The sequence below is a fragment of the Myotis myotis genome, unplaced genomic scaffold (genome assembly GCF_014108235.1).
Source record: "Myotis myotis isolate mMyoMyo1 unplaced genomic scaffold, mMyoMyo1.p scaffold_m19_p_2, whole genome shotgun sequence".
NCBI classification, from domain to species: domain Eukaryota; kingdom Metazoa; phylum Chordata; class Mammalia; order Chiroptera; family Vespertilionidae; genus Myotis; species Myotis myotis.
In genome coordinates, this window is record NW_023416324.1 from 5,558,682 (window position 1) to 5,584,604 (window position 25,923).

The 25,923-nt window shown below is 51.6% G+C and overlaps 2 protein-coding genes across 9 annotated transcripts in view; one reads left to right on the top strand and one right to left on the bottom strand.

The window, feature by feature from the left end:
- Window positions 1–46: 46 nt before the first annotated feature.
- Window positions 47–14,073, bottom strand: MTHFR (methylenetetrahydrofolate reductase). 6 transcript variants are annotated; one of them, XM_036348375.1, is made up of 12 exons: window positions 13,883–14,073; window positions 9,429–9,674; window positions 8,135–8,373; window positions 7,342–7,452; window positions 5,140–5,333; window positions 4,236–4,486; window positions 3,823–3,957; window positions 3,455–3,635; window positions 3,016–3,198; window positions 2,063–2,164; window positions 1,200–1,319; window positions 47–868 (listed from the first exon to the last, which is right to left on the bottom strand). In XM_036348375.1, the coding sequence occupies exons 2-12, from the start codon at window positions 9,659–9,661 to the stop codon at window positions 644–646; spliced, it is 1,974 nt and encodes a 657-aa protein (XP_036204268.1). In that variant the 5' UTR covers window positions 9,662–9,674; window positions 13,883–14,073; the 3' UTR covers window positions 47–643. The 6 variants fall into 6 exon arrangements, with proteins under 6 accessions (XP_036204268.1, XP_036204264.1, XP_036204263.1 ...); XM_036348371.1 differs by having other exon boundaries at window positions 9,429–9,671; window positions 13,883–13,990; XM_036348370.1 differs by lacking the exon at window positions 13,883–14,073 and adding an exon at window positions 9,944–11,001 and having other exon boundaries at window positions 9,429–9,671.
- Window positions 14,074–14,154: 81 nt separating this feature from the next.
- CLCN6 (chloride voltage-gated channel 6) overlaps window positions 14,155–25,923 on the top strand; it is a 33,863-nt gene continuing 22,094 nt past the window's right edge. For 2 of the 3 annotated variants that reach the window (XR_004973927.1, XM_036348366.1), the window contains exons 1-5: window positions 14,254–14,340; window positions 15,133–15,192; window positions 17,142–17,207; window positions 17,526–17,591; window positions 20,340–20,406. Coding sequence is in view for 2 of the 3 variants with exons in the window: in XM_036348366.1 (XP_036204259.1) it covers window positions 14,254–14,340; window positions 15,133–15,192; window positions 17,142–17,207; window positions 17,526–17,591; window positions 20,340–20,406 (346 nt within the window). In the remaining variant the exon portion in view is untranslated. Of the gene's footprint in view, window positions 14,341–15,132; window positions 15,193–17,141; window positions 17,208–17,525; window positions 17,592–20,339; window positions 20,407–25,923 lie in introns of all 3 variants that reach the window. The other variant, XM_036348365.1, reaches the window with a different exon arrangement.

Sequence of the window (25,923 nt, forward strand, 5' to 3'; positions counted from 1 at the left end):
CCTCGGTGGTAATGGGCAGCCGAGAAAAGGGAAGGTGGAGGCTCCACCAGGCACAGAGCCCTTAAGAGGGACTTTATCCCTGGCGCCACCAGAACAGAGACAACTGCTCCCTAGAGCAGCATGGCGGAGGTGAAGCCCAGCGGGCCCCAGGGAGGAGGCGGCTTGTATTATTAGGTTTCAGCCCCAGACCCATCCGGGGGCCTGGTGCCAAGGGTAGTGTCTGCCCTTCAGTTACAAGTAGGAAGTGCCCAGCTGCCAATGTCTCGAAGGCAGAAGGGAGCAGCATCTTCACTCTGCCACAGCTATCGGCAATGCCACGCGTGCCTGCTGCCCGTGTGTGCTTTGCCCGTCTTCCATAGCCCCAAGTGCACGGTCACCGGCAGTCTCCGGCTGGCTCTGAGAGGCTGCCTGGTATGAGGTCCCCGTCAGCCATAACCAGTCTCCTCCCCTTCTCAGGGAGGATGGTGGTCCACGCACCGTGGTCCTGGGCGGGATGGAGGTGCTCCCCGCAAAAGAGCAAAATCTCCCGGCCGAGCAGGGAACACCAGGTCCCGCGTGGGGCTGACTCGGGTCCAGCCGAGCCCGGAGCCCCACACCAGCGCAGCTGCCGTTGTACGTGAGGGAGTGCAGGAGCCTCAGGATGTCAGGGTGCAGGGTCACGGAGCCTGTCCGCTCTCGCTCCGGGTCTGTTGAGAAGTTCAAAAGTGTCTTCCACCACCTGCCACAGGCAGTTGTCCAGCGGAAACTCGTTGTCTACCAGGTTGACGAGGAAGTAGTTGTCGTGGATGTACTGGATGATCATACGGGACGGGGACTCCTCGTCGTACAGCTTGCCCCACTGCTTCACCCACAGGGCGAAGGCCTCATCCTGCACGTGCACACGAACAGGCACAGGCGCAGTCACACACAGACATACCAGTGCAGACAGGCAGAGAGACGCACAGGTGCAGACACAGCCACACAGGCCCGGTGAACAGGGCTGCCCTTGGGTCAGGGCTCCGTGCTCAGCGCCACAAGAGTCTCTGCCACAGCCCAGGAGGACCTTCCCGGGAACAGAACAAGGCCCACGGCGGGGCCACCGCCCACTCCCCAGCCCAGAAATACGCTGTGGCTCAGAGTCAGGGGACAGCCAGGAGGGCCCAGCAGTCCTGCTGCCAGGTGTCCCCAGCGGGCAGGGCAGGCCGCTCCCAGCCCCTTACCTTCCAGAACATGAAGCTGACAGGATCCACCACCGTGGGCTGGATGATCTCTCGCCCAGGGAAGATGCCCCAAGTGACAGCGTTGGGCTGCAGCTCAGGGGCATTGGTGATGTTTTCACCCTGGGGTGGGAGGGGGGTAGGAGCAGACGGGACAAAGCCAACCAGAGCCCCCTGCTTGCCCAGGCAGCCCCTGCTCCACGCTCTCCCCGTGCCCCTCCCCCCAGCTCTGTGAGCCTGAGACCTAGAGGCCACACGGAGCACTTCCTCCTCTCTCGCTTCAATCAGCTCCACACCCAGCGGCTCTGCCTGCTTCCTCTCCACTCTGCTCCCTGGGGTCTACCCAGCTGGGCCTCTTTGCTACTCAGACAAGGGCCTCTGACTCTAGTGTTCCCGGGCCCATTCGTCATCAGCTGTCCGCTGTGACCTGCCTAAAATAACACGCAGAGCCAGTCGCTCACTGCTTGGAAAGGCTCCCTCCTGCCTCCAGGGACCATGGAGGCCCCTGAGCCCCTGCTCAACACTTTAGCCTCGCGCTCCACAGTCGGCGGTGACCCACTAGCCGTAGACGCTGCCTCTGAACACCCTGCCCTTCCCCAGGAATGCCCTTCCCTCCTTGTCCTGAAGGATTCAGGCCACAGAGGACCCTCCAAGAAGCCTCCGTGACCTCCCAGGTTAGGTGTCCCTCCCCTGGGTCCCCAGCATCCTTACTGAACTGAACTGTCCCGTTATCCACTGACGGACCTCGCTCACTAGGCTGGGAGCTCCGCCTGCCCGGGGCCAGTGCCTGCTGAGTGCGGGAGTGACCGTGGGTGCCCTCGGCTGGCAGCTGCCCCGCTGAGCACCGGTGTGTGGAGCTGGCCTACCTTCACGTCCACGATGTGGTAGTTCACCCGCTGCTCGTACTTCTTCAGCACCTGCAGGAGTGCTCCCACCGTCTCTCGGGAAGTGAAGAACTCCAAGTAGGCCTGGGGAGCAGGCGCCCGTCACCCCCGGTCCCTGCTGGCCGCCTTCTCGGCGCTCAGCAATCCGGGTCGGATGCCCCCAGGGAGGACCCACGCGCACAGGTGTGTGGGACACTGAAGACGGGGGCACTAGTGGTGGCCACACGGATGGAGTCTGGAGCAGGTGGTGAGACTTCCCAGCTGGCCAGTCTGCGGGACCTCTGCCAGCCCGCCTCCCAATAGGCAGGGAGGCCCCTGGAGAAGCCATGAGGAGGCCACTGTGGAGCGCAGGCTTGTGGGACGGGCCTGGCCCCTCCCACCTGCTCCCTCACTGGAGGTGACAGTGACTCTAGTGGCTGCTCTGGCACCCACTGGATCAGAGATTGAGCTGGGTGTACGCCGTCACTTGCCGTAATGCCCGTAGTACTGCAAGGGTGGGCCCCCTCAGCCCCATTTCCCAGATGAGGCAAGTTCAGGGAAGGTGAGGACCTGGGCCCACTGGTGATAAACAGCACAGCTGGTCTCCTCACACCGGGGTCGTTCTAATCAGGGCCCAGGGGTTCAGTGTGAGTGTAACTCTCACTCCAGCCGCCCAGGGGAGAGGTGGCAGCTTGGAAGAGAAGCGAGTGCTTCCTGTCCCTCCCACGTGTTAAGCTGTACGTGCCTCCCCACAACATGGGGTGATCCGTCCCACCTGAGAAGGCAGAGGCTCAGAGCGGTCAGGGGACCCCACCCAGGCCTGACCTAAAGCGGGAGCTCCCGTCCACCCTGGTCCACTGCTGCTCAGTGAAGGGTCCAGAGAGGAAGCTTCCTGTCCCCATCGCTGGGGCTCCTGGGGGCCAGTCAAGCTGGGGCGGCCCTGGGCCCCTGCACACCTTCTGGAAGACATAGCCCCCGCTGGGGCCCCAGCCCACGACCGGGTCAGAGGACGGCTTCCCATTGATGTTGGGCTGGGAGTTGATGGTGAGGATGCCCTGCCGGTTCACACGCAGCAGCTCCTCCTTCATCAGGCTGGTCTCGGCCGCCAGGGGCTCGTCATTCCAGGGCAGGCAAGTGACCTGGGAGTGGGGAGCCGGGCTGGGCTGACCATCGGATCTAGTACTCTGGGCCCCTCCCTCTCCGGGGCCCTGCGAGATACCCAGCCTGTCTCTGCCTCTGTAAGCCCCTCCCAGGCCCCCCAGCTGGCGACTTCCCAACTCACCCTTCTCCCTGGGCTGAGCTGCCACGTGCAGAGCAGAGAGGAGGCTGAGGGTGGGCAGGCCACAGGGAGACGGGGTGGGGGTGTAACCAGGGGCCCCACTGAGCACCACTCACTGTACAGCCGCTCTGGTTTGGCTCCCCCGAGAGGTAGTGGACAAAGACTTCAAAGACACTTTCTTCACTGGTCAGCTCCTCTCCCCACATCTTCAGCAGCTCCTCCCTCGGGGCCTTGCTCGTCAGATAGAAGAGGTAGTAGTCCTTCAGCTCCCCGAAGGCTGGCGAGGAGGAATGGCCCCTGCAGAGGACGTGCCCCGTGGTCAGGGCACAGCCTCACCTGGGGCTCCTCACAGGACGACAGCTGTCCCACACACCAGAGGTCATTCTGTGACTCCAGTCCCCCCAGGGCAATTAAAAATGCCAACTCCTGCCTCCTGCCTCCCAAGACACAGGACCCATTTGCAAAGGACAGCCTGCGGCCTCACCAGCGGCCGTTGGGGAACTCGTCCCAGTCCTGGGTGCGGTAGATGTAACTCTTCGGTCTAGAGGCCCAGAAGATGGGACGCACATCTTCCTCCCGGCGCTTGGGGTGGGCACTGACAGCCCAGGGCAGGGGACGCCTGGGTGAGATTGGGGACAGGAAGGGACTGGCTCAGGTCCTCAGGGAGAGGACCCACTGAGCTGGGTCTTTCAATCTCACTTGAAAACATCAAGGTGCACACGGACCTCCCACGGAGGCTGGAACCCCGTGTGCCTCCAGCCACAGCACAGACAAGCCCTGCACCCGTGGCGTCCAGCCCTGCTAGGGCGCACTCTTGCTGTGACTTCCATCTGACTTATCTGCCCACCGACTTCCCTCTGTGGCTCCCGGGCCTGAATTGGGGGCCCCTGGCCTCACCTGGGGTCCTCGGCCCACATGCCCAGGCGCTTCAGCACCTCGGTGGTGGCCATCCGGCGGTTGAGGGTGTAGAAGTGCAGGCCCGGCACCAGGCCACTGGCCAGCAGCTCCTGGCACAGGCTCACGGCCTGGTCGATGCCGTAGTTGCAGATGGCAGCGTCGTTGTCCTTGATGGGCTCGATCACGTCCCTGATCTTCTGCGGCACCTCCAGCTTGGACAGCTTCACGAGCTGCCGCAGGGAGTGGTAGCCCTGCCGAGACACGGGGGTGTGTCTCTCACCCCGTCTCTCACTCTGCTTCTCCCCCTTCTGCTCCCTCCAGGCCTCCGGCCGACTGCAGTGTGACACAGACCCAGGAAAGTCTGGCCACACTGTACAAGGACCCTTGCCTGGTCCTGCTTTTCCCAGTCTGCAGGGGACCCAGCTGCCCAGAGCATCCCTGCCATCGGTCTGAGCCAGCCCTTTAATCCCAGTGGTTCCCAAGCCTCCTGGGTCATCAGAATCACCCGTAAGACTTAAGAAGTAAGGTACACATTCCCAGGCCCCACCTCAGACCTACTAAATCAGAACTTGTAGGCATGGGATCTGAAGTCCATCTTTTGAAAAAGCTTATCGAATGATTCTGATGACAGCCGTGTTTCAGAAACATTGATTTAATAAAAATTGAGGGTGAGAGCTATCATGATCCCTTGTAGCGACACTTGTCAGTAAGCCAAGTACAACAAGCCCCTCCGTCAGGTGCTGTTGCTGGTTTGGGGTGGGGGAGACTGGAGGTAACCCAAATGGGGTGGTGAGAGGACATCTGCCAGAGGCATCTGGCAGGAAATCCACTGAGCGTCCAAGAACCTGACCACGAACTGAGCGCCGGGGGTGGGAGGAGTCCGCCAGCCCGCCCGGGCCCTCACCTGAATGGGGAAGATGCCGGGAAGGATGGGGCAGGTGATGCCTATCGCGGAACAAGCCTTAACAAAGTGGAAGAACGTGTCAGCCTCAAAGAAAAGCTGGGTGATGATGAAGTCGGCTCCTGCAGACACCTTCCCCTTCAAGTGCTTCAGGTCGTCCTCAAAGCTCTCGGCGTCGGGGTGGCCCTTGGGGTAACCTGTCGACAGGGTGGCAGTCGGGAGAGGCGGGCTCCACCTGCTCCAGGTGAGGGAGGAGGAACCCCGGGAGCTGGTAACACAGCTCTCTGCCTCCAGGGTCCGGACTCGGACCTCCCACCACCACCGCAGGGCCGGGTTGACACGGTGAGTAGCTGGGCTCATGGCTGATGTCCTCCTCACCCAGGAGGTGACGTCCGGTGAGCGGTGGCTTAGAGCCACCCTCCCAGAAGTGGGAGCAGATTGCTCCAAACCCCACACTGTCCTGCCTCATGTCCCTTGCAACCAGCCAGGTAAACCAGCCTGTGCTTGGTGGTCCTGGAGGAGAGAAAATGCCTCGCTCAGCAGTTGGGCAGCACTTGTACTGCACTGGACTCTACACATTGGATTAAAGCAGCACTTTTAACATTAAAATTACTTTAAAAAAAAAACAAAACACCACACACACACAAAATAAAACATTGAAATTACTCAGAGGTCCAAGAAAGGGAAAAGCCAGCATGTTACATGCGGAAAAAGGGGAGAAAGCTCAGATGTTCTGCTTGAAGAAAAGAATGAAGAGAATATAGTAACTATTTCTAAGTGGCCAAAGGGCCGTCATGGTCAAGTTCATATTCTCTGATGCTTCTCATGGCAGAACCAGGATCAGCCAGAGGCTGCCTGACAAGGGACCAAGCAGCCCCACTAAGCAGTGAGCTCCTGGGGTACGAGGACACGGGCGCAGCTGGGATACCCACATGCCAGGGACACACGACAGAATCGGAACTGCCCGGGAGGCGGGAGCGGTGACCCTGGCTCCTCGCTGGCTCCAGGAACTCTCTGACCACTCGCCTAAAGGACCGAGCTCACGGAGCCCGGCCTGCACAGGAAGACTGGCTCACTCAGCCAGGGCCAGGGGCAGGCCTCAGACCCAGGCTGGTGGGAAGCCAAGCTGCTCTGTACGTGGGGCCTGGGGTTAAACCCAAAGTCACCTACAACGAGTAATTTCCTTGCAGCCACATGGCTTATGTTTTAAAGTCTGGATCACTTTTGATATACTACTCCATAAAGTGGCTTTGTTTAATATAAAAAATGAATTTCCCCAAAAGATTTGAGGGAAAATGTCATGCCAAGATGATGTACCAATGAATCCCCAGACCTCACCACACCCAAGCCCCTATTTGAGAAGCTGGAGGCCCGACTCTGTTAGTGGGATAGGAGGGAAGACCCCCCACCTGTTTCCAGCAGGTAAACCTTGCCTCCTGGCTGCAGCCAATAGAACTAGAGTTCAGCTGATCTGATTCTCCTGAGACTGTGGAGTTGACATTGAGGCCTGTCAGTCAGTCTGGGCTGATTGACAGTGGAACTGACCCGGCGCCCTCAGGAGCAGGTGTGCAGCAGGAGGCAGAGCTGGGGGTTCTGTGGCCCCAAAGAGATTGAGGGCCTTGGTTTCTTTAAAAATAATGTTTTTAAATATGTTTTTATTGCTTTTTAGAGGAAGGGAAAGGGAGAGAGGGAAACACCGGTATGAGAAAGAAACATCAACCTGTATGCCTCCCATATGCACCCCGACCCGGATCGAACCCCAACCCCAGCATGTGCCCTGACCAGGTATGGAACCTGTGACCTTTTGTTGTACAGGACGACACTCAACCAGCTGAGCCACACCGGTCAGGGGGGCCTTGGTTTCCGACTGCCTCCCGGCTCCAGCACCCAGTGAGGCCTGGTGCGGCTTCCTGACCTTGGGTTCTGCGATTCCCTGCCGCCTAATAAACACTCCTCTTTTGTGTTAAAGAAGAACAGGCCAGGAAGCAGGCTAAGGACATGAAAAGGCAGAGAAACAAAACCTTCGGGGTGGTGGTAGCCTGGGCGGGGAGCGGATGATAGAATGTTGAGTCAGGGCATTAACCCACCTCTGCCCTGCTCTCCTCTGGCACAGGCCCGCAATGCATGGGGTCACCACACCCTGAACTGACTACAGGTGAGCTCTCTGTGCCTGTCCCCACCCACTGGGACGCTCCCGCCACTCACCTGCCACACAGATGTCAAAGTAGTCACCAAACTCGCTGCGGATGAGCTTCACCAGGTCTGTGGCATAGCGGAAACAGCCTTCCTCCTCCTCCCACTGGTCACCTACAGGGTCTGCAGGGTTGGTGAAGGTCATGGTCACTGAGGCTCACTGATCTGCAGCTAGTTTTTCTGTGCCTTCTCCTTACCCCTACACCCGGGACCATGAGATCCTCAAAGGCAGAGCCCTGGTGCTATTCCAGTTGGTGTCTCCTCTTGCTAGCGTAGCACTTGGTAAGCAGTGGGAGGGAAGACAGTGCCCAGCCTGTCGGACATTTACCAAGCACTGACTCTGTGGGCACTGGGCTGGCAGCGTAGAGCAGGGGACAGCTGCTGCTCTCAGCTTAGCTTGTAGCATCTGAGACCCCCCGCCCCCCACTCAAACCTGGGTGCCTAGCCTCACTCAACCAACCCCACTGCTCGCTATCCTATCCTCTTGGAGCTCTTCCCTCCTGGGAGAATCTTCTACTCATCTCAAGTGAGAAGTGGTCTTGTAGCAGGGAGCACAAGGCTGCACGACCCCACCCATCAGGCTCCCTCTTTCCACACTGGCCAGAGGCACAAGCAGCTACTTTTAATCCCGGGACAAGTGCCAGAACCGCAGTCTTGATTGGGCCAAGAGCTGGGTGCAACCAGTGATCAATGAAGCTATGAAGCCAGGGCAGAGGGTTATCAGGCACCAGTTGCACTCCTGACTGAACGCCTACGTCAAGGTCAAGAGCTCAAGAGGTGGCTCCAACTGGGCAGGGCTCCACACCTCCTCTCAGTGCCAGGATGTTCTTCAGGCCCAGCTGCTTGGCCTTGTGCAGATGGCCCGTGATCTCCTCCTGGCTCTGACGGCAGCAGGTCAAGTGCAGCACGGTCTCCAGGCCACAGTAGTTGACAGCAGCGCTGGCGATGGCCATGGAGGAGGTCTCCTTGTCCGAGCCAGGGTCTCCTGCTGGGTGCCAGGTCACATCTATGAAGAGGGGGCCACCTGCCCCCATCTGGTCAAACCTGTTGGGAATTTCTTTCTGAAGGGAGATTCCTGCGGGCACACCATCCTTCGCCAGAGAAGCATCACAGGAGGCTGGACTCAGACTCACCCGCATTCACGTCCTGACTTTGCTACTTATTAGCTGTGTGACCTTGGGAAAATTAATCTCCTTTTCCTCATTTCTACAATGTGACAGAGAACAGTACCTACTTCATAGCTCTATGAGACTATTATGAGAGATGGCTCCTCAGCTCTTAGAACAGTGCCTGGTACATGGTGAGCTGCTTTCATCAGGATTACTATTGTGGAGGTAATAGATAACAACATAACCAGGCTGTTTGAAAGCAGTACTGTAGACTTTCCAGTGCTGGCATATTTGTTATATTGGGTGAGTTAAGTTCACTGGGCGAGGGTTGGAGAACGCTCAAGGTGGCAAGCAGGGCCTCATTCCAGGAACACGAGAGAAGAGGGTCAGCAGACACACGTTTCTATCATGCTACCCCTCCCCCCCGATCCTGGTGCAGCAAGCAGTGCTGCAGAGCAAGGCCACAGTCCAGGAACCAGACTCAAGAGGCACGGGGGTGTGCACTCGCTGTTACAAGCTATTTAACGAGGTATTTAAACATCCTGGTGCCTCCAACTTCAAGCCTTGGGAACTAAACATGAGAAGTGAAAGTGGTAAAAAGCATCGGCTTTTAAGAAAAGGAGCTGTGATTCATAAAGTGCTAACGTAATTCAGTTGGCATTTCTAGATTCCAAGAGGCACAACACAAAAGCCTAACTTGTGGAAATGTTCTCCGAGACGCTGCTCTGTGATTTCCTAAACTACACTCATGATCCAGCCTGACGTGCTGCCAAAGAATGCTGAGAGTCAACATGTTTAACCCGATGTGGAGTGTGTCTGACACTCCAGAGGCTTGGGGGCACTTTTTCTGACAACTGCGAAGTCCAATGGCCGACCCCGCCTTTACTCTTCCGCCCCCTCTGGTGGCCTCTTTCTGCCGGGTCAAAGGGGCCCTTCTCTCCACTGCCCCTCCTAACTTGGCCCTGCTCCGTAACCTCACAATCCACTCACCTTGAGATGAGATTGACAGCGCCCTGCGCCGTCCGCGGAGGGAAGAATTCCAGAGAGAACCACTTGTCACCGGACTCCATCCTCCGCCTCATCTTCTCCCTGAGTCTCTCGTGCCGCTCAGGGTCCAGCCCTGGCGAGGTACATCTCGAACTATCCTTGGGGCTCTCCATGCCGCTGCTGCTGCCCTCCAGGCGGGGGTTGGGGCTGCCATTCCCTCTGGGTTCGTTCACCATGGCGGAGCTCCTGCTACACGAGATGGGGGCAGGGGGCGTCAGAAGCCGGCAGGCAGCCAAGCCCCAGAGAGGCAGGGTCAAGTGACAGTTGCTGCATTTCCACCCAGGGTCAGGGTGATAAGGCCCCCGCCAGCTGGCTCACACGCCACAGCTACCACCCACGGCGCGGCCTTGCTCAAAGCTGCTCCCCCTGCTGCTGCCCGACTCCGTGTATGACAGCCCCCTCCCATACAGAGTACAGAAACATGCCCCTTCAGCCCTCGGACCCGAAGTGGCAGCTACCTGATGGAGGGTGGCACTGAGAACCTCATGATGCCAGCCTCCAGGGCCTGCATTCCTAGGGAGGGGCAGCAGTGCCTGGCTGGGAGGACCTCGGGTTCTAGATGGTCCATCTCTGCCAGCTTGGACCCAGACTGGGCCGGGAACAGGAAGCTTCCCCTGCGGGTGTTTCTCTCATGGGCGGAGCAGTGACAGAGGAAGAGCTTAGAGCTACAGCTGGGACCTGCGTAAGGGAGAGGGAGGCGGGGGCAAGGCGTCCGGGCAGAGGGAGGGCTGAGGCTCCAGCTGTAGGAGGCAGATAGAAGGAGGGCCAGAGACTGTGGGGGTTGGTGGAGATGAGGCCAACAGACGTTCAGGGTCACTGGATCACTCTCCAAAGAAGAAATAGCTGATCCTGTCCTGCCTGGGACATCTCCTGTTGCTTGGAACAGTTTGTGTGCAGGATGGAGGAGGTGAGGGCTTGACAAAGCAGCCAGATTTCTCCTGAATTCCTGCTACTCCAAAAAGACTAGGTCATGCGTTAGAACTTGATAATTGGCTGGGTTCCAAAAGTAGCCAGAACCAAGTTCAGTGAGGGCTGAGGTTATGTCCAACTCAGAATAAAGGCTACCTGACGGAAGGAGACTTTGACTTGGGGTGATGAAGACACAATACAAAGCACAGATGATGTATTATAGAACTGTACACCTGAAACCTGTATAACTTTACCTGCCAATGGTTACCCCAACAAATTTTAAAAAGTTTTTTTAAAAGAGCAAAGGCTGCCTTCCAGGTACACCCCCACTAACACACGCCACTGAGGTCAGTTAAACTAATTATAGTGACTGCTCAGCCACACATCCCAAGCTCTGAGCCATGGCAACCACAGGCAGGCCAACAAAGGGCATGGTGCCAGTGGGCAGTTTAGTGGGAAAAATAAGTCAAATACTTAAAAACAAAACACTACTCTTGCATAACTATGTACAAATAGTCCTTAAAATCTAGTCCTTAAAATCAGAGGAACAATCAGGCCAAGTTCATTCCTTTCAGGGCACAACCACAGCTAAGCTGGTGTTCTTTTTTTTCTAATCCTATATAATAAAGAGGTAATATGCAAATTAACCCTCATGCCCTCACAAGATGGCTGCTTACAACCAGGCTGGCAGGGGGGTTAGTGAGGGATGACCAAATGACTGAACAAGCAGGCTGTGTGGGGCAACTAGGCCAGTAGGGGGTGGCAGTTGGGGGTGACCAGGCCAGCAGGGGGGGCAATTAGGGGCAACCAGGCCAGCAGAGGGGGGCAGTTAGGCGTGACCAGGCCGGCAGCTGTGGCAGTTAGGGGTGATCAGGTCGGCATGCAGAGGCAGTGAGGGGCAATCAGGCCAGCAGAGGGGGACAGTTAGGGGCGACCAGGCAGGCAGGCAGGTGAGCAATTAGGAGCCAGTGGTCCAGTATTGTGAGAGGGATGTCCAACTGCCAGTTTAGGCCCAATCATTGGGCCTAAACTGGCAGTCAGACATTCCCCAAGGGGTCCTGGATTGGAAAGAGTGCAGGCTGGGCTGAGGGGACCCGCCCCCCCCCATGCACAAATTTTGTGCACTGGGCCTCTAGTCCTATATAATAAAACCCTAATATGCAAATCAACCAAATGGCAGAACAACCAGTCACTATGACGCACACTGACCACCAGGGGGCAGACGCTCAATGCAGGAGCTGCCCCCTGGTGGTCAGTGCACTCCCACAGGGGGAGTGCCACTTAGCCAGAAGCCAGTCCCCATGGGGGACATCTCCCAAGGGGTTCCCAGACTGCGAGAGGGTACAGGCTGGGCTGAGGGACTCCCCCTTCCCCCACTGCACGAAATTCGTGCACAGGGCTTGGCCCTCACAGCCGCGGTGTCTGCCTTGGCCCTCACTGCTTTGGCTTCATCTGGAAAGTCCTCCAGAAGGTCGTTCGGCTGTCTGGCCTAATTAGCATATTACGCTTTTATTATTATAGACTAGAGCAGGGGTCCTCAAACTTTTTACACAGGGGGCCAGTTCACTGTCCCTCAGACCATTGGAGGGCCCGACTATAGTTTAAAAAAAACAACTAGTCGGCTGCTAAGCAACAGGCAGCAGCAGCAAAAACACCCGGAGGGCCGGATAAATGTTTTTGGCGGGCTGCATGTGGCCCCCCGGCCGTAGTTTGAGAACCCCTGGACTAGAGGCTCAGCGTGCACGAAATCGTGCGCAGTTAGGGTCCCTAGGCCTAGCCTGGCCTCCGTCACATGGCCTCTGCTGCCCTGTGACGCTACGTGAAGCTCCCTGCCCCAGGACACTCCGAGATGCTCGCGGCCCCTCGACTGCTCCGTGAGGCTCCCCCTGCCTCTTGATGGCTTCGCGAACCCCGCAACTGCTCTGCAAAGCTTGCTGCTGCCCCGCGAAGCTCGCCGCTGGACGCTCCATGAAACTCCCTCGCCCCGTGACTGCTTTGCGAAACTCACTGCCGCCTGGGTGACTGCTCCCCTAAGCTCACAGCCACCCCACGAAGTAGCAACAGGCCCCAGTCCCGCCCCACCGCCAGCCCCCCCTCATGGTGAGCGGCTCGGGGGCGGGGGAGGGGGTACCAAGAGGTGCTCCATGCACTTCATGGTGACCGGTCGCCCGTTCGGTCGTGACGGTACCTAACTCTTTATATATATTAGGATATTTTTAAATGGATTTCAGAGAGGAAGAGAGGACAGAGAGGCATCAATGATGAGAATAATTGATCGGCTGCTTCCTGCACGCCCCACACTGGGGATTGAGCCTGTGACCAGGGTATGTGCCCTGATGAGAATTGAACTGTGACCTCCTGGTTCATAGGTCATTGCTCAACCACTGAGCCACACCAGCTGGGCTAAGCTGGTGTTCTTAACCACTCTGGGATCCTAGAGTCATGAGAAACTAATGAAATCCAGAGCTCCTCTCCCCTAAAACACAGAGGCGCCATCACCCATAGCGACACACCAGAAGTCAAGAAGTCAAGTCCAGACTAAGAACACTTGCACCAACGTTTGCTCTCCTCAGGGATGCCCTGTTTTGGTTCTGACATAAAACTCCTGCTTCTCAGTGAGGGTGGCCATCAGGAGTGAGAAACAGGTAAGTGTGTCAAGATCTGCCTGGCTGGCCTTTCTGCTGGAACAAAATCAAGAGAGGGGGAGGAGACGGAACCACCTACAAATTACCTGCTCTTTCATTGGTTCCATAAAAACTTACTGCGTTCCTAGTACGTGCCAGGCACAGCCCTTTCCACCTTCTTTCTCGTGCCTCTACTTACCCATTTCAAGCTGTGCTCCCGCAGCACCCTGGATTGTAATTGTGGGTTCACAGGTTTGTCTCCCCTCCTGCCGCTCCCCTGTTCCGCCCCGCCCCCCGTTCCAAGACCAGGGTGGGACCCTGCCTTTGACGGGTATCCTGATATTCCTGTGACTGGCACAAGGTAATGCGACAGCCAGCCCTGAGCGCCAACAGGCCGGGCTCTGTCGCTCTGATCTCAAAATAGCCTTCTGCCATTTACTAGATACTTAATCGGCGAGCGGTGGGGGCATATGGAGGCCACAGCTGAGCGCAGCCGGACACGATGGGCCCGGGGTGGGGGGTGGGGTGCGGAGGACGCATGTGTGCCAGTGGCCCAGGGAGGGGAGGCAGGTTTAAAAGGCTGGAGCCGTAAAAACACCTCCCGCGCCCAGGTGGCTCCAGAGCCGCCGCCTCCTCTGGTGCCTGTCCAGGCCGGGACTAAAAGAGAGGGTTTGCTTCAGGACTGGGGGTGACAGCCTTTGGGGGTTACACTCGTCCCGCGAAAGAAGCTCACAGAGGTGGCGGGAGCCCCCGCCTAGAGGGCAGACCGGCCTCCACTGCCCCCCGCACAAAGGTATAAGTCACGGCCCCAGCTGGTGGCCCCCGATGCCAGGTCTGTGTACCCCGCGCCACGCCGTCACTCACCCTCCCGTAGCGGGCGCCGCACAGCACGCGTGCCAACTAGGCTGCGAGGCCGCCGCGGAGTCGCTGCGAAGGGGGCGGGGCGCGCGGCCTTGGAGTCTGTTGCTAAGGGAGGCGGGGCCAGGGGGCGGAAACCACCCGGCGGGCGACAGGAAGCCCCGCCCCCAACATGGCCGCGCCCAGCGGGCCCGCGGGAAGCCGCTCCACCTCCGTCCTGTGACGCGGCCCGTCGCCCCACCCGTCGGCAGCCACTCCCCGTCTCGGCCGCCGAACTCGAGAGGGACACGTGACCCTGCGGGGGCCAGTCACGTGAGGCGCCGAGCGGGTGGGAGGGGGTTGGCACTGGGGGTCCGGAGCGGCAGCAGAAGAGGAAGATGGCGGGGTGCAGGGGGTCCTTGTGCTGCTGCTGCCGGTGGTGCTGCTGCTGCGGGGAGCGAGAAACCCGCACGCCCGAGGAGCTGGTAAGGCGCGGGCGCTGCGGGCTGGGCCGGGCAGTTGCTAAGGGACGGGAGAGGCGTCGCCGGAGGTGGGGCCGGGCGAGCTGGGCCCGCAGGCGGCAGCGTGTGCGGATGGGCACCGCATGCCGGGCTCTTGCAGAATCGGCCCTGCTTCCCGTGCCCAAGTCCGGAGGCTTGTTCTCATAACTCCTCCCTGGGATCTCAGAGAATCCGGGCCAGCTTCAGTGAATCCCACAGATTTCTTTTTTTAAATTTCCACCTGGAAGGAGTGTTGCGAGAAACGAGCATTTTCGGAATGAGCCCTTTCATGCTTGTCATGCCGCTGGCTTCGGTTCTCCAGCGCTTTTCTCACTCCGTCCCTAAGCCTTTCGGGGTCATTGACAAGCCAGCTTCCCCCTGCAAGGCATCCTGGGAAAACTGGAGGTGCTGTGTCCCCAAAGCTGACAGGTCCCTTCGGATTTCAGATTGGGCACCTTGTCAGACGGACCTGGATTTTTTCCCCGCTGAAGCTGGCAGTGGGCATCTTTGACGTGTCCGGAAGACAAGAGTGGTTATTTGGAGAATGTATCAATAGAGATGAAAGGCTCAGCTGGATCCCCACCCACATCACCCCCTATCACAAAAGGATTTTGTGGGTTGTTTTTTGTGTGTGTTTTTTTTTGTGTGATCTTGTTCCCACTGATGACAATGGTTCTAGACAATTTAGAAACTAGCAACAGATGTCGGTAAACACTTCTGCCTCCTGTTCCTTTTAACCACTAAGAGGGTCTCCCTCCTGTGGATCTGTTTTTCTAGACCATCCTTGGAGAAACACAGGAGGAGGAGGATGAGATCCTGCCAAGGAAAGACTATGAGGTGAGCTTCTTAGCTGCTGTCTTGGTAACAAAAGCAGTGACTGACCTGGGCCCTTCAGAGGGGAGCTTTAGGATGCCAACCAAGGGAGTGGGTGAGAGGTAACTTCCCTCTGGGAAAGGGGCTGTTTAACAAGCCCCCTGCCGTTTTTAAATATAGTTTTATTGATTTTATTGTTTTCAGAGAGGAAGGGAGAAGGAGAGAAAGATAGAAAATTTTTAAGTTGTTATTCCCCCAAATCAAAGAGCAACATATACAGCAAAAATAAAAGGAAGTGAGTCATGGTAGAGAAGTGACAGCCCTGGATGGTGTGGTGCAGTGGTTAGAGTGTCAGCTGGAGCACGGAAGGGTCTCGGGTTTGATTCCTGTCAAGGGCACAAATCTGGGTTGCAGGTTTGATCCCAGGACATGGTCAGGCATGTGCAGGAGGCAGCCAATCAATGTGTCTCTCTCACATTTCTTTCTCTTTCTTTTCTCTCTCTCTCTCTCTCTTCACCTCCCCCCTTCTCCTTCTCCTTTCTGCCCCTGCCCCCTCCCTTCCACTATCTGAAAATCAATGGAAAAAATATCCTTGGGTGAGGATTAACCAAAAAAAAAGAGAGAGAGAGAGAAGTGACAATATCTGATTTTAATACAGACCATATATAGTTCATTGATGTATATTTTACAAAGTGTTAGGCTCTCAGCTGATAGATTTTAAAAAAAGAAAAGATTGATGTTCTGGCATTGCATTTGTTTCTAAATGCCCCTTTAAATAGCTTTATTCAGGGTTAGGGCTAGTATATAATTCACATGCTATACAATTTACCTATTTAATGTGTACAACTCAGTGGTATGTTTAACATATTTAGAGTTGTGCAGCCCTCACCAAATCAATTTTAGAACATTTTTGTCACCTTGGAGAGAAACCCTGTACTCATTAGCAGAGTCACTGCCCATTGTCCTTGTCCCTGACCCTAGGCAACCACTGATCTACTTCCTGTTGCTATAGAGTTGCCTCTTCTGGGCATCTGAAAACCTTTTCTTTTTTTCTTTATATATATATTTTATTGATTTTTTACAGAGAGGAAGGGAGAGGGATAGAGAGTTTGAAACATCGATCAGCTGCCTCTTGCACACCCCCTACTGGGGTTGTACCCGCAACCAAGGTACATGCCCTTGACTGGAATCGAACCTGGGACCCTTCAGTCCGCAGGCCGACGCTCTATCCACTGCGCCAAACCGGTTAGGGCCTGAAAACCTTTTCATTGTTTGTGGAGTCATAGCATTATTAGGCAAAACCATCAAACAAGTAATTAACTGACCAGTCATTTCTATAAATATTTGGTATGAAGATTATTCATATTTTCAACATTTTAATTTTTCCCGTTTGTTCCTAGAATGTGATGTCACTAACCTGATTAAAATATATATACACATATAAAAATATATACTTGATCACTCATGGATGGGTCTGGTTTCTCAGCAGAATTTTTCACTGTGTTTTTTTTTAATATATATGTATATCTTTTTATTGATTTCAGAGAGGAAGGGAGAGAGAGAGAGACCGAAACATCAATGATCAGAGAGAATCATGGATCAGCTGCCTCCTGCACGCCCCCTACTGGGGATCAAGCCCACAACCCAGGTATGTGCCCTTGTCCGGAATCAAACCCCAGACCTTTCTATCCACTGAGCCAAACCAGGTAGGGCTCTGTGGTGTGTTTTTTTGTAATCAGAAAAAAAAAATTCTTTTTGCAGATATAGAAAGTACCATGTTTGCTGTGAAAATTTCAAACAATGCCCAGATATGAAGAATACCTCCTAAACTATCACCTCAGAGATAGCCATTATTAACAGTTTTCCCAGATGCTTTTGCTTTATGTATGTTGACACAAAAAATCTTAATTTTATTTACTCAAAATGGGATCGTGTACCATAGTATGACGTTTTTACTCCTGACCCTCTTTCAGAGTTTGGATTATGATCGCTGTATCAATGACCCTTACCTGGAAGTTTTGGAGACCATGGATAATAAGGTGAGTCCCTTATTGATCTCTTGGGACTGAGGAGGTCTTACGATAGCTCCTCTACCTTTATCCCTTGTCCTTTTAACCCTCATGAGGCAACAGCATTTATCCCTTAGATTACTTCCTCCTGCCAACCCAAATACCCGCTGACCCAACCTCTTAGAGTCCATCATTCTTGCATTATAAAGCACCCTCCATATCAGGCATCATCTTTGACATTTTTGCTGTCCTTGTGAAATTCACTCTAAAACTGGTTGGCCAAGTTGTGTTCTTTCCCTGCTGCCAACATAATCCTGAAACTGAGTCATTTTTTTCCTGTGTGAACAGAAAGGTCGCAGGTATGAGGCGGTGAAGTGGATGATGGTGTTTGCCATTGGAGTCTGCACGGGTTTGGTGAGCAGGCAGGGTATGGGGGGGTGGCGGGCCAGAGGGCTGGAGCGGGTCAGAGGTCAAGCTCCAGCCTGACAAATAAGTTGTTTGTCATAACAGGGACTGCCTTGTCTTTTTTCCTCTTTCTTTTCTTAATTAATAATCTGACACTTTTTTATATTTCTCTTTTTCTTTCACTTTATGAAACGAAAGTAAGTCATACAACTTCGGTGTCCTTTAAAGCACTCAAAGGTTGGGTCAAGTTCTCTTACGATAAGCTATGGTCCTGTCACGTAGACAACATGGAGGGGAGAGTACTCAGTGGATGTTGAGTCACTCTGTAAGGAAAAAGCAAAGTAATGGGAACAAAACTAAAGCTTACGCCCTTGCCTTTAGCACAGCGTGCCAGTCACCAGGACACCGCTGATCTCAGTGAATGCTTTGTGCTGATCTGGGCTCTTCCCTGCACATTGCTTGTTTTTTCTAGAAGGTGGAGCTGGCCGGTTTGGGCAGAGGATTACACCTGAAAGCATAGGGTTCTGGGGTCAGCACATTCACACATGAATCATGGACAAGAAAAGATTATGAAAGATTGCCAAAGATGATAGTAGCACAAGGCCTGGAACCATAGCTGCTGACTTACCATGGTAAAACCTGGCAAAGAAAAGCTGAAAAAGGTAGCAGCTAGTCCAAATGAGGCCGGTCCAATCTGATTCTCCATCATTGCTGTGTTAAATAGGGGGTTGTCTTGGTCCATTTGGGCTGCTATCACAAAAATACCATGGACTAGATGGCTTGAAACAGACATTTATTTCTCACAGTTCTGGGGGCTAGAAGTTCAAGATCAAGGGCCAACAGATTAGTGTCTGCTGAGGACCTGCTTTCCAGTTCAGAGATGACCATCTTTGCCCTGTCCTCACATGGCAGAAGAGAGCAAGAGAGCTCTCTGGCTGGGGTCTCTCTTTAATCATGATAAACTTGGTATATAAGATAACACATATTTTAAGTATATTACATTATAGTTCAACTAGAGGCCGGGTACACGAAATTCATGCACTCGGGGGCCAATTGGACAACCAGACACTTAGCATATTAGGCTTTTATTATATAGGATATTTGTGTATACTACATAGTGTTTATTACTGTAAGTCTAGTAACCCTCTCACCATACAGTTGATCCTCTTCACCTATTCTGCACTCCCCCAGTCCCCTTTCCCTCTTGGGGTCTCTTTATAAGGGCACTAATCCTATTCATGAGGGCTCCACCCTCTTGGCCTTATCACCTCCTAAAGGCCCTCACCTCCAAATACCATCATATTGGGGGTTAGGCTTTCAACATGAATTTGGGGTGGGGGACAAACACAAACATTCAGTCCATAATAACGGATATATATATATATTCCTAAGCAGCAGCCTATTTATCATCTTTCTCTAGAATTAACCACAAGTCTCATAATTAAGTATACATGATATACCCATAAAATGTAAACACGTTTTTAATATAATATAGCCACAAGGGCCGACCACAGTTTTTGTTTTCACGGCACTTGTCCAATTTTTACTGTAGTAAATTAGAGGTCAAGGAACATCTTAGTAGTTAAGACTAATGGCATTTAGAGGCCTCTTTGGTAACATTCTGATGGATACCAGTGTGGGGAAACTTGGGTGGATTTAATTGTTTTGTGGAAATTTCAGAGTGTGAATTTTGCTCTATATGGTTTTGGTTGCAAATTTCCCTGTAATAGGCATAGTCATTAGCTATCTAGTTGTTAGTCTTTCTGCCACTTTCATATCAAACTCCTTTGAACTGCCATTTATCAATAGTAACAGCTTTACCTCCCACCCTCACGTTAAAGGCAGGCAGACCTGCCTTTATAACGTACTACCTGTTCCTCTTGCTACTGGCTCTCTTGTCCTTTGATCTGTCACCGCTTACTGCTTTAATGTTAAAAGCCTCAGCATTGGCTTGAGGGAAGTCTGGAGTTAAAGCCATGAATCCTTTGATCCTGAATCTACAAAATCAGAAGTCTTTCCAGTTCTCCTTTAAGCCCAGAGCAGGGACTTATGAGAGTGGAAGAGTTGTTGATCAGGGTAATCATTGACTACATAAGACAGTTAAAAGTCAAAGTAGTGACTTATGTAAAATAGAAATAACCAACTTGCAAAACCCATATACAGCTAAGTGAATGTCGTCATACAAAGCAATTTAAGCTAGCCCCGAGCAGATTGGCCCAGTGGGTTGGAGCATCATCCCATACACCTGAAGATGTTGAGTTCGATTCCCAGTCAGGGCACATACCCAGGTTGTGGGTTCAATCCCGGTCAGGGCCCATATGGGAGGCAGCTGATTGATATTTCTCACATCAATGTTTCTCTCTCTCTAAAATCAACTTAAAAGTTTGCTGTTGATTTTTTCAAAGTAATCTAAGCTCTGTGCTTATATAGCTAAGCATCGCTAAAGACACAGTGGTCTTCCTTGGTCTCACATCTTTTTCTGCATAATTTTCTCTCTTTGTTTTACTTTGCTCCTCTCATAGCTGTACTCCATTCTTTGTTCTTTAGTGGGCAGTGGGGCAAGGCTGGAGCGGGGCCCCTGCAGAGCCAGAGTGACTAACGAAAGCCCATCCACCCACTGCTGGTTGATAACGCAGGTGTGCGTGCGCAGCAGGCGTGCGTGCACCGTGAATGCAGTGGGGGAAGTCTGTGCTTTTGAGGGCAGTGCCCGTAACACACCAGGAAGCTGTGTGACTGACGCTCCTTTGCTCTTCCCAGGTGGGTCTCTTTGTGGACTTCTTTGTGCGCCTCTTCACGCAGCTCAAGTTTGGAGTGGTACAGACATGTATCCTTTTCACGGTTTCTGATTGTGCTTTCTTGTCTAGAAATGAGTTGAACAGTAGACATGACCTGTGGAGAGCTATTATTAGCCATTCGGCTTTAAGGTGTTTATCATTGAAGGACACAGAACACTTAAATAAATCAAGAGATACGTTCATGGTTGGTAAGACATAAACCACCAAGATGCCTGCTTTCCCCAATCAGTCTATAAATTCAGTGTAGTTCCAATGAAAGTGCAATAGTATTGTTCATAGAACTTGAAAATTCTCTTCCTAAGTTTGTTTGGAAGAGTCAAGAGCCAAAGTAGTTGAAATAGTTTTGAATAAGCAGGAGACTTATATAATTTAAGATGTAGTCATTGAAACAGTGTCACATTGGTGCAGAAACACCCAGACAATGGAGAATAGTGGAGAAGCAGAAACTAGCCTGTAGGGGTGTAGAAGTGCAGTGAATGACTGAGCCCGTGTGATAAATCAGTGAGGATAAAATGGGTTACTTAATAAAAGATGCTGGAACATCGGTTAACCATCTGGAAAAACATATAATTAGATTCCTACTTTGTACTAGAAATTAATTCTAGATGGATTAAAGAGGTAAATAGGCAAAATGAAACTTTAAGAGACTGTATGATGTAAAGAGTAGGGAATTAGCTCTGGCCGGTGGTGCTCGGTGGTTAGAATGTTGGCCCTAGCACTGAAGGGTCTCGGGTTCGATTCCCAGGCAAGGACACGTGCCTGGGTTTCAGGTTCCACCTCTGGCCCCGGTAGGGGCTCAGGCTGGAGGCCACGAATCAATGTGTCTCTCGCATCAGTGTTTCTCTCTCTCTCTCCTTCCTTCCCTCCTGTCTCTAAAAGTCAATGGAAAAAATATCAAGTGAGAATTAACAAAATTTTTTTAAAAGGGTAGGGAATTATTTCTTAAAATGCCAGAAGGCACACAGTGAAAGGGAAAAGATCAGAAAACTTAATCACATCTAAGTCAATATTCTATTTATACAAACAAATAAAACCCAAAACAATAATGTAAATGAAGTGAAAATTCCACAGCCTCAATGAGGTTCTTCACTGTGTATTTAAGGAACATAATTTGTATCCAGAATAGAGGAGAACTACAACCCTAAATAAAGCCCAACAGCCCAATAAATAAGCTGGCAAAGGTGTCGAACAGCCATTCTCAAGAGAGGAAACTGAACAGCCAATAAACCTGTGCAAAAGTGCTCCCTTCACCACTGGTTAGGGAACTGGAAATTAATAAACAGGAAGCTGCTTCTTCCCATGACTCGTGAATGCCTCTCCCGGCTGTGGGCCTTAGACATGTACGAAGATGTGCACCGCAGCTTTGTGATTGCGAAAAGTTGGAATCACCCCAAATGGAAAAATTGTGGTATTTTCATTTGATACAGAAGTTAAAATGAGCAAACCAGAACTGTTTCTCAACATGGCTAATTCTCAGAACAGGCATCAACTGAGAGAGAGGAAGTTGGAGTATATGCCTAAAATACAATACCATTTTTTTAATATATATTTTATTGATTTTTTACAGAGAGGAAGGGAGAGAGATAAAGAGTCAGAAACATCGATGAGAGAGAAACATGGATCAGCCGCCTCTTGCACATCTCCCACCGGGGATGTGGCCGCAACCCAGGTACATGCCCTTGACCGGAATTGAACCTGGGACCTTTCAGTCTGCAGGCCAACGCTCTATCCACTGAGCCAAACCGGTTTCGGCACAATGCCATATTTTAATTTTGAAACAAAACAATAAGGATACATCTAAAAAACACAAGTGCTAACCTGAGACTAACAGGCCAAAGTGAAAGGCAACAAGCATTTATTCCAGGTTCAGAGAATAGCTGTTTGGGAAGCCCTGATTCAGGCAGAAGCCCCAGTCGTGTTGCTGTTGGTGGTGAAGGCGAGGGGTGTTTATGAGAAAGGGAAGGGTGGCGATTACATCAGTAGGAGGAAGAAGTTTCTCTGGGTGCTGGTAAGCTAAGGAAGGGATGTCTTTAACGTGAATGATGCTCATGGTGTAATGTGTGCTTTCTTGTTATCTTTGTAAACAGTTGTTTGGAAACCTCTGCCTCAGGCCCAGTCCAAGAGTTAATTTGCCCGGTGGTAACATTCTTAGGGTTTGAGTAGTACAGCGGCAAGGCAGTTCCCCTGGGATGGCAGCTCCGACTCCACTTTAAAGTGATTCCATTTACATTTTCACAGAGGAAAGGATGCGCAATAATATCAGGGTAGTTAGTGTTTTTTCCCAGAGGGGAGAGGGGCAGAAACATAAAGGTGTTTTTCTTAATGTTTTAATTTTTTTTTTAATCATATGAGCATTTATTCCAATACTGCTGGCAGTACAGAAGAGCAGCAGGTCATCCACAAAAATCTGCTCTGCAGCCCCCATAAGCCCGCTGCTTATATAGGGCAGGACAGCAGCTTATACAGGGGGAAGCAGGGATTACAGGCATGGGGAAGTAGGAGGCTGGGGTGGGACTCCATTGTTTGTGCAACAAGGTTGTTAATCTTTCCGTGATAACAGGCAGTTCTTGAGTGAGAATGGACCACATTCAAAGGTTGACTCCCAGTCCAAGGTTAACTCCCAGGTCCAAGGTTCACTCCCAGGTCCAAGGTTCACTCCCAGGTCCCGGAGGCACACAACTCCCAGCCAGGTCAGAATGTTCTTTCTTAAACCAACACAAGGCAGTCGTGGTTAACAGAGCGTGATTAATATTTCCCATAACCGTAGCTAGTCCCCAATATTCTATTTTTGCCCCTAACATTTCCCCACTGCTATTTCTATCATCTCATATCTATGAGATTAGTTTTAGATGAAAAGTCTCATCCTGCTGGAACTGCAGCTGCTTCTGCCTTGAAAGTAGTTCCCAGGGATGGGATACACGAAATAAATGAAGGATCTTGGATATGTTTTCTATAAACTGAGAGTTGTCAGGAAGATTAAAAACAGCACATTCCTTTACATTCTTTACAACCGTGGTTATGCTGCAGCAGCAAATAATCTATTGCTGCCCGATTTTCTAGAACTGCCTCCCTGACCTGGTTCAGCTCTTGATTTATCCCATGTATAGCCCTGGAGGTGGCATTCAGGGCTTTTACCCTGCTGCAAGCCAGCTGGGCCACTTTTGCATTAAGGGAGCCTACCATTACCGGCATAACAAAAATGGTCAAAGCAATATAGGCAGCAGGCTCACAGGTGGAGATGGTCATTGCAGTCCGGTGCCTCGGGCTTGAGAAAGTCTCTTTTGGTTTAGACCCTGTGATGTTTCTGAGTCATAAAGACAATCAGTCATCCTATGGAACAGGGCCCCCTGGTGCTGTTAACAGGGATAAATAGTTACCCACATATCAGAAACCCACCAGCCAGCAGCTTAGTATGTCCATTACTATAAGGGAGGGTGAAATTATCAGAACAATTCATATTGTAGTTATTAGATACTTAAGGACAATAACTAGAACACCTGGTAAAAGTCAGACATTCACCACAGGGAACGACTGCAGTAACTTCTAGAGGAAACATCCCTGCATCCTTTTCCCAGACGGTGGGTCCCAACATATGAAGGTCCCCATCTGTGACTTTCTCCCCAGAATGAATAGTCTATGTATTATCAGTAGGTGTCCCAGCTCCTCCTCAGCAAGATGTAAAGGTCAGATCTATATAGGTTCCTCCACTGCCAGCGTCAGAGCAGTTGGCGTGGTGAGGAGCACGCCTCAGGGTGTCGTCCATTTCTCCTCCGGTTGGCCCATCGTCCTTGCTCTGCTCAGGTCTGTCTAACTGCCCACCACATGCCCTCAAGGATCTTGGCTCCCAATTCTTCCGGAGAAAAGGGGCACAGGGTCTCTTCTGTAACTGCTTCCTGCCGAGGAGGGGCGATGTTTTTCCTTCAGAGCCAAGAGCTGCTTGCTCTCTGTCAGAGGGATGATGACGACTGGGCACGGAAGGAGGTGGCAGGGTGTCTAGAGGTGGTATTCCCTGAGTGTGAGTAGGGCTTGTCAGCTGGTGGAGTCAAACTGTGTTATAAAATTTAATATTACTGGGCAAAAGTTAGAATAGCAAGAATTACGTCAGTAGTCTGGTAAAAGGAAAAAACATTTCCTATTGAAACATAATTTTTCTCTTTAAATCACCCTCATTTTTATTAAAGAGCCAACTTGAAACCAATTTATTTACTGTATTAAGTCTAGTTACCATTTGGCTTGATTGTTTGCATGAACACAATAAGAATAACTGTTGATCACATGGGCTATTTTTTTTTTTAATATATTTTATTGATTTTTTACAGAGAGGAAGGGAGAGAGATAGAGAGTTAGAAACATCGATGAGAGAGAAACATCGATCAGCCGCCTCCCGCACATCTCCCACTGGGGATATGCCCGCAACCCAGGCACATGCCCTTGACCGGAATCGAACCTGGGACCCCCCAGTCCGCAGGCCGACGCTCTATCCACTGAGCCAAACCACATAGGCTATTTTAAAAAGATACGCTTTCCTGGAATTTCATGATCAAGCTTTAAGTAGCCCCGCAGGGCAAAGTCGCTGAGCCACCTAGCTGCCATCGGGTTTGGCTGCAATACCTGTAGATATGGGTGACTTCCTCAAGTTGAGATCCCCAGTGATGAGGTTCCTTCTTTGCCATCTCTCAGGAAGGCAGCCTTTGTTCCTTACTTGGAAAGACTGCCATGAACCCTGTGACCAGGCAAGGTACCAGGCTTTCTCCAAGGTGTTCTTATTGGCTTCATTCCTTAACGCTTTCTGGTGACATCTAGAGTCCAGGCATGTCTCTGCAGGCATGACACGCCAGTCAAAGTCTTGGTTAACAGCCACAATTGGAAACAGGTCTTATTGAATTCATGCAAAGAACGTATTGCCACTTACTAAGAATTGCCAAATTCTGGAGGGACAGGCAGGGAGAAAAATATATAATTTACCAAATTGCTTTAAAAATGCTACCTTATATCTGATAAAAAGTTCAAGAATCAGCAATACTTTCAACAAAAGTTACAAAAACTGTATATTTTCCATTCATTCAGTCCCATAATCAAATTTTTGTTTCTCCTGATTTTTTCTGCCAGTACTTCTATAAATCCAGATACTTTAAAGTAATGTGAATGACATGGAATCCTGTCCTTTCTGCAAAACACAATATTCCAGGATAACAATTAGAGCTATAAATGGAAGCATAATATAGTTATTATTATTTGACAAAGCTTCCCATGTGCCTTAAGCAGAAAATTTTCCTTCATGAGAGAAAACAAATTCTTGAGGCATTTCAGGGCCAATTGGAATGACCTAAAGCCAATTCTAGGTCAAGAAAAGTTTCTTTAAAATTCAAACCTTGGAAAGATTGTCAAACTTATTTTACCAAAAGATCACATATCAAATTGACCAAAGGGTATTAGACACAACCATAGGCTAGCAAATTTTAGTTCCCATGATTAAGAAGATGACCTTTTTTTTTTTTTAATGAAAAAAAGTGCCTAATTAATATAACACAACTATTTCAATAACT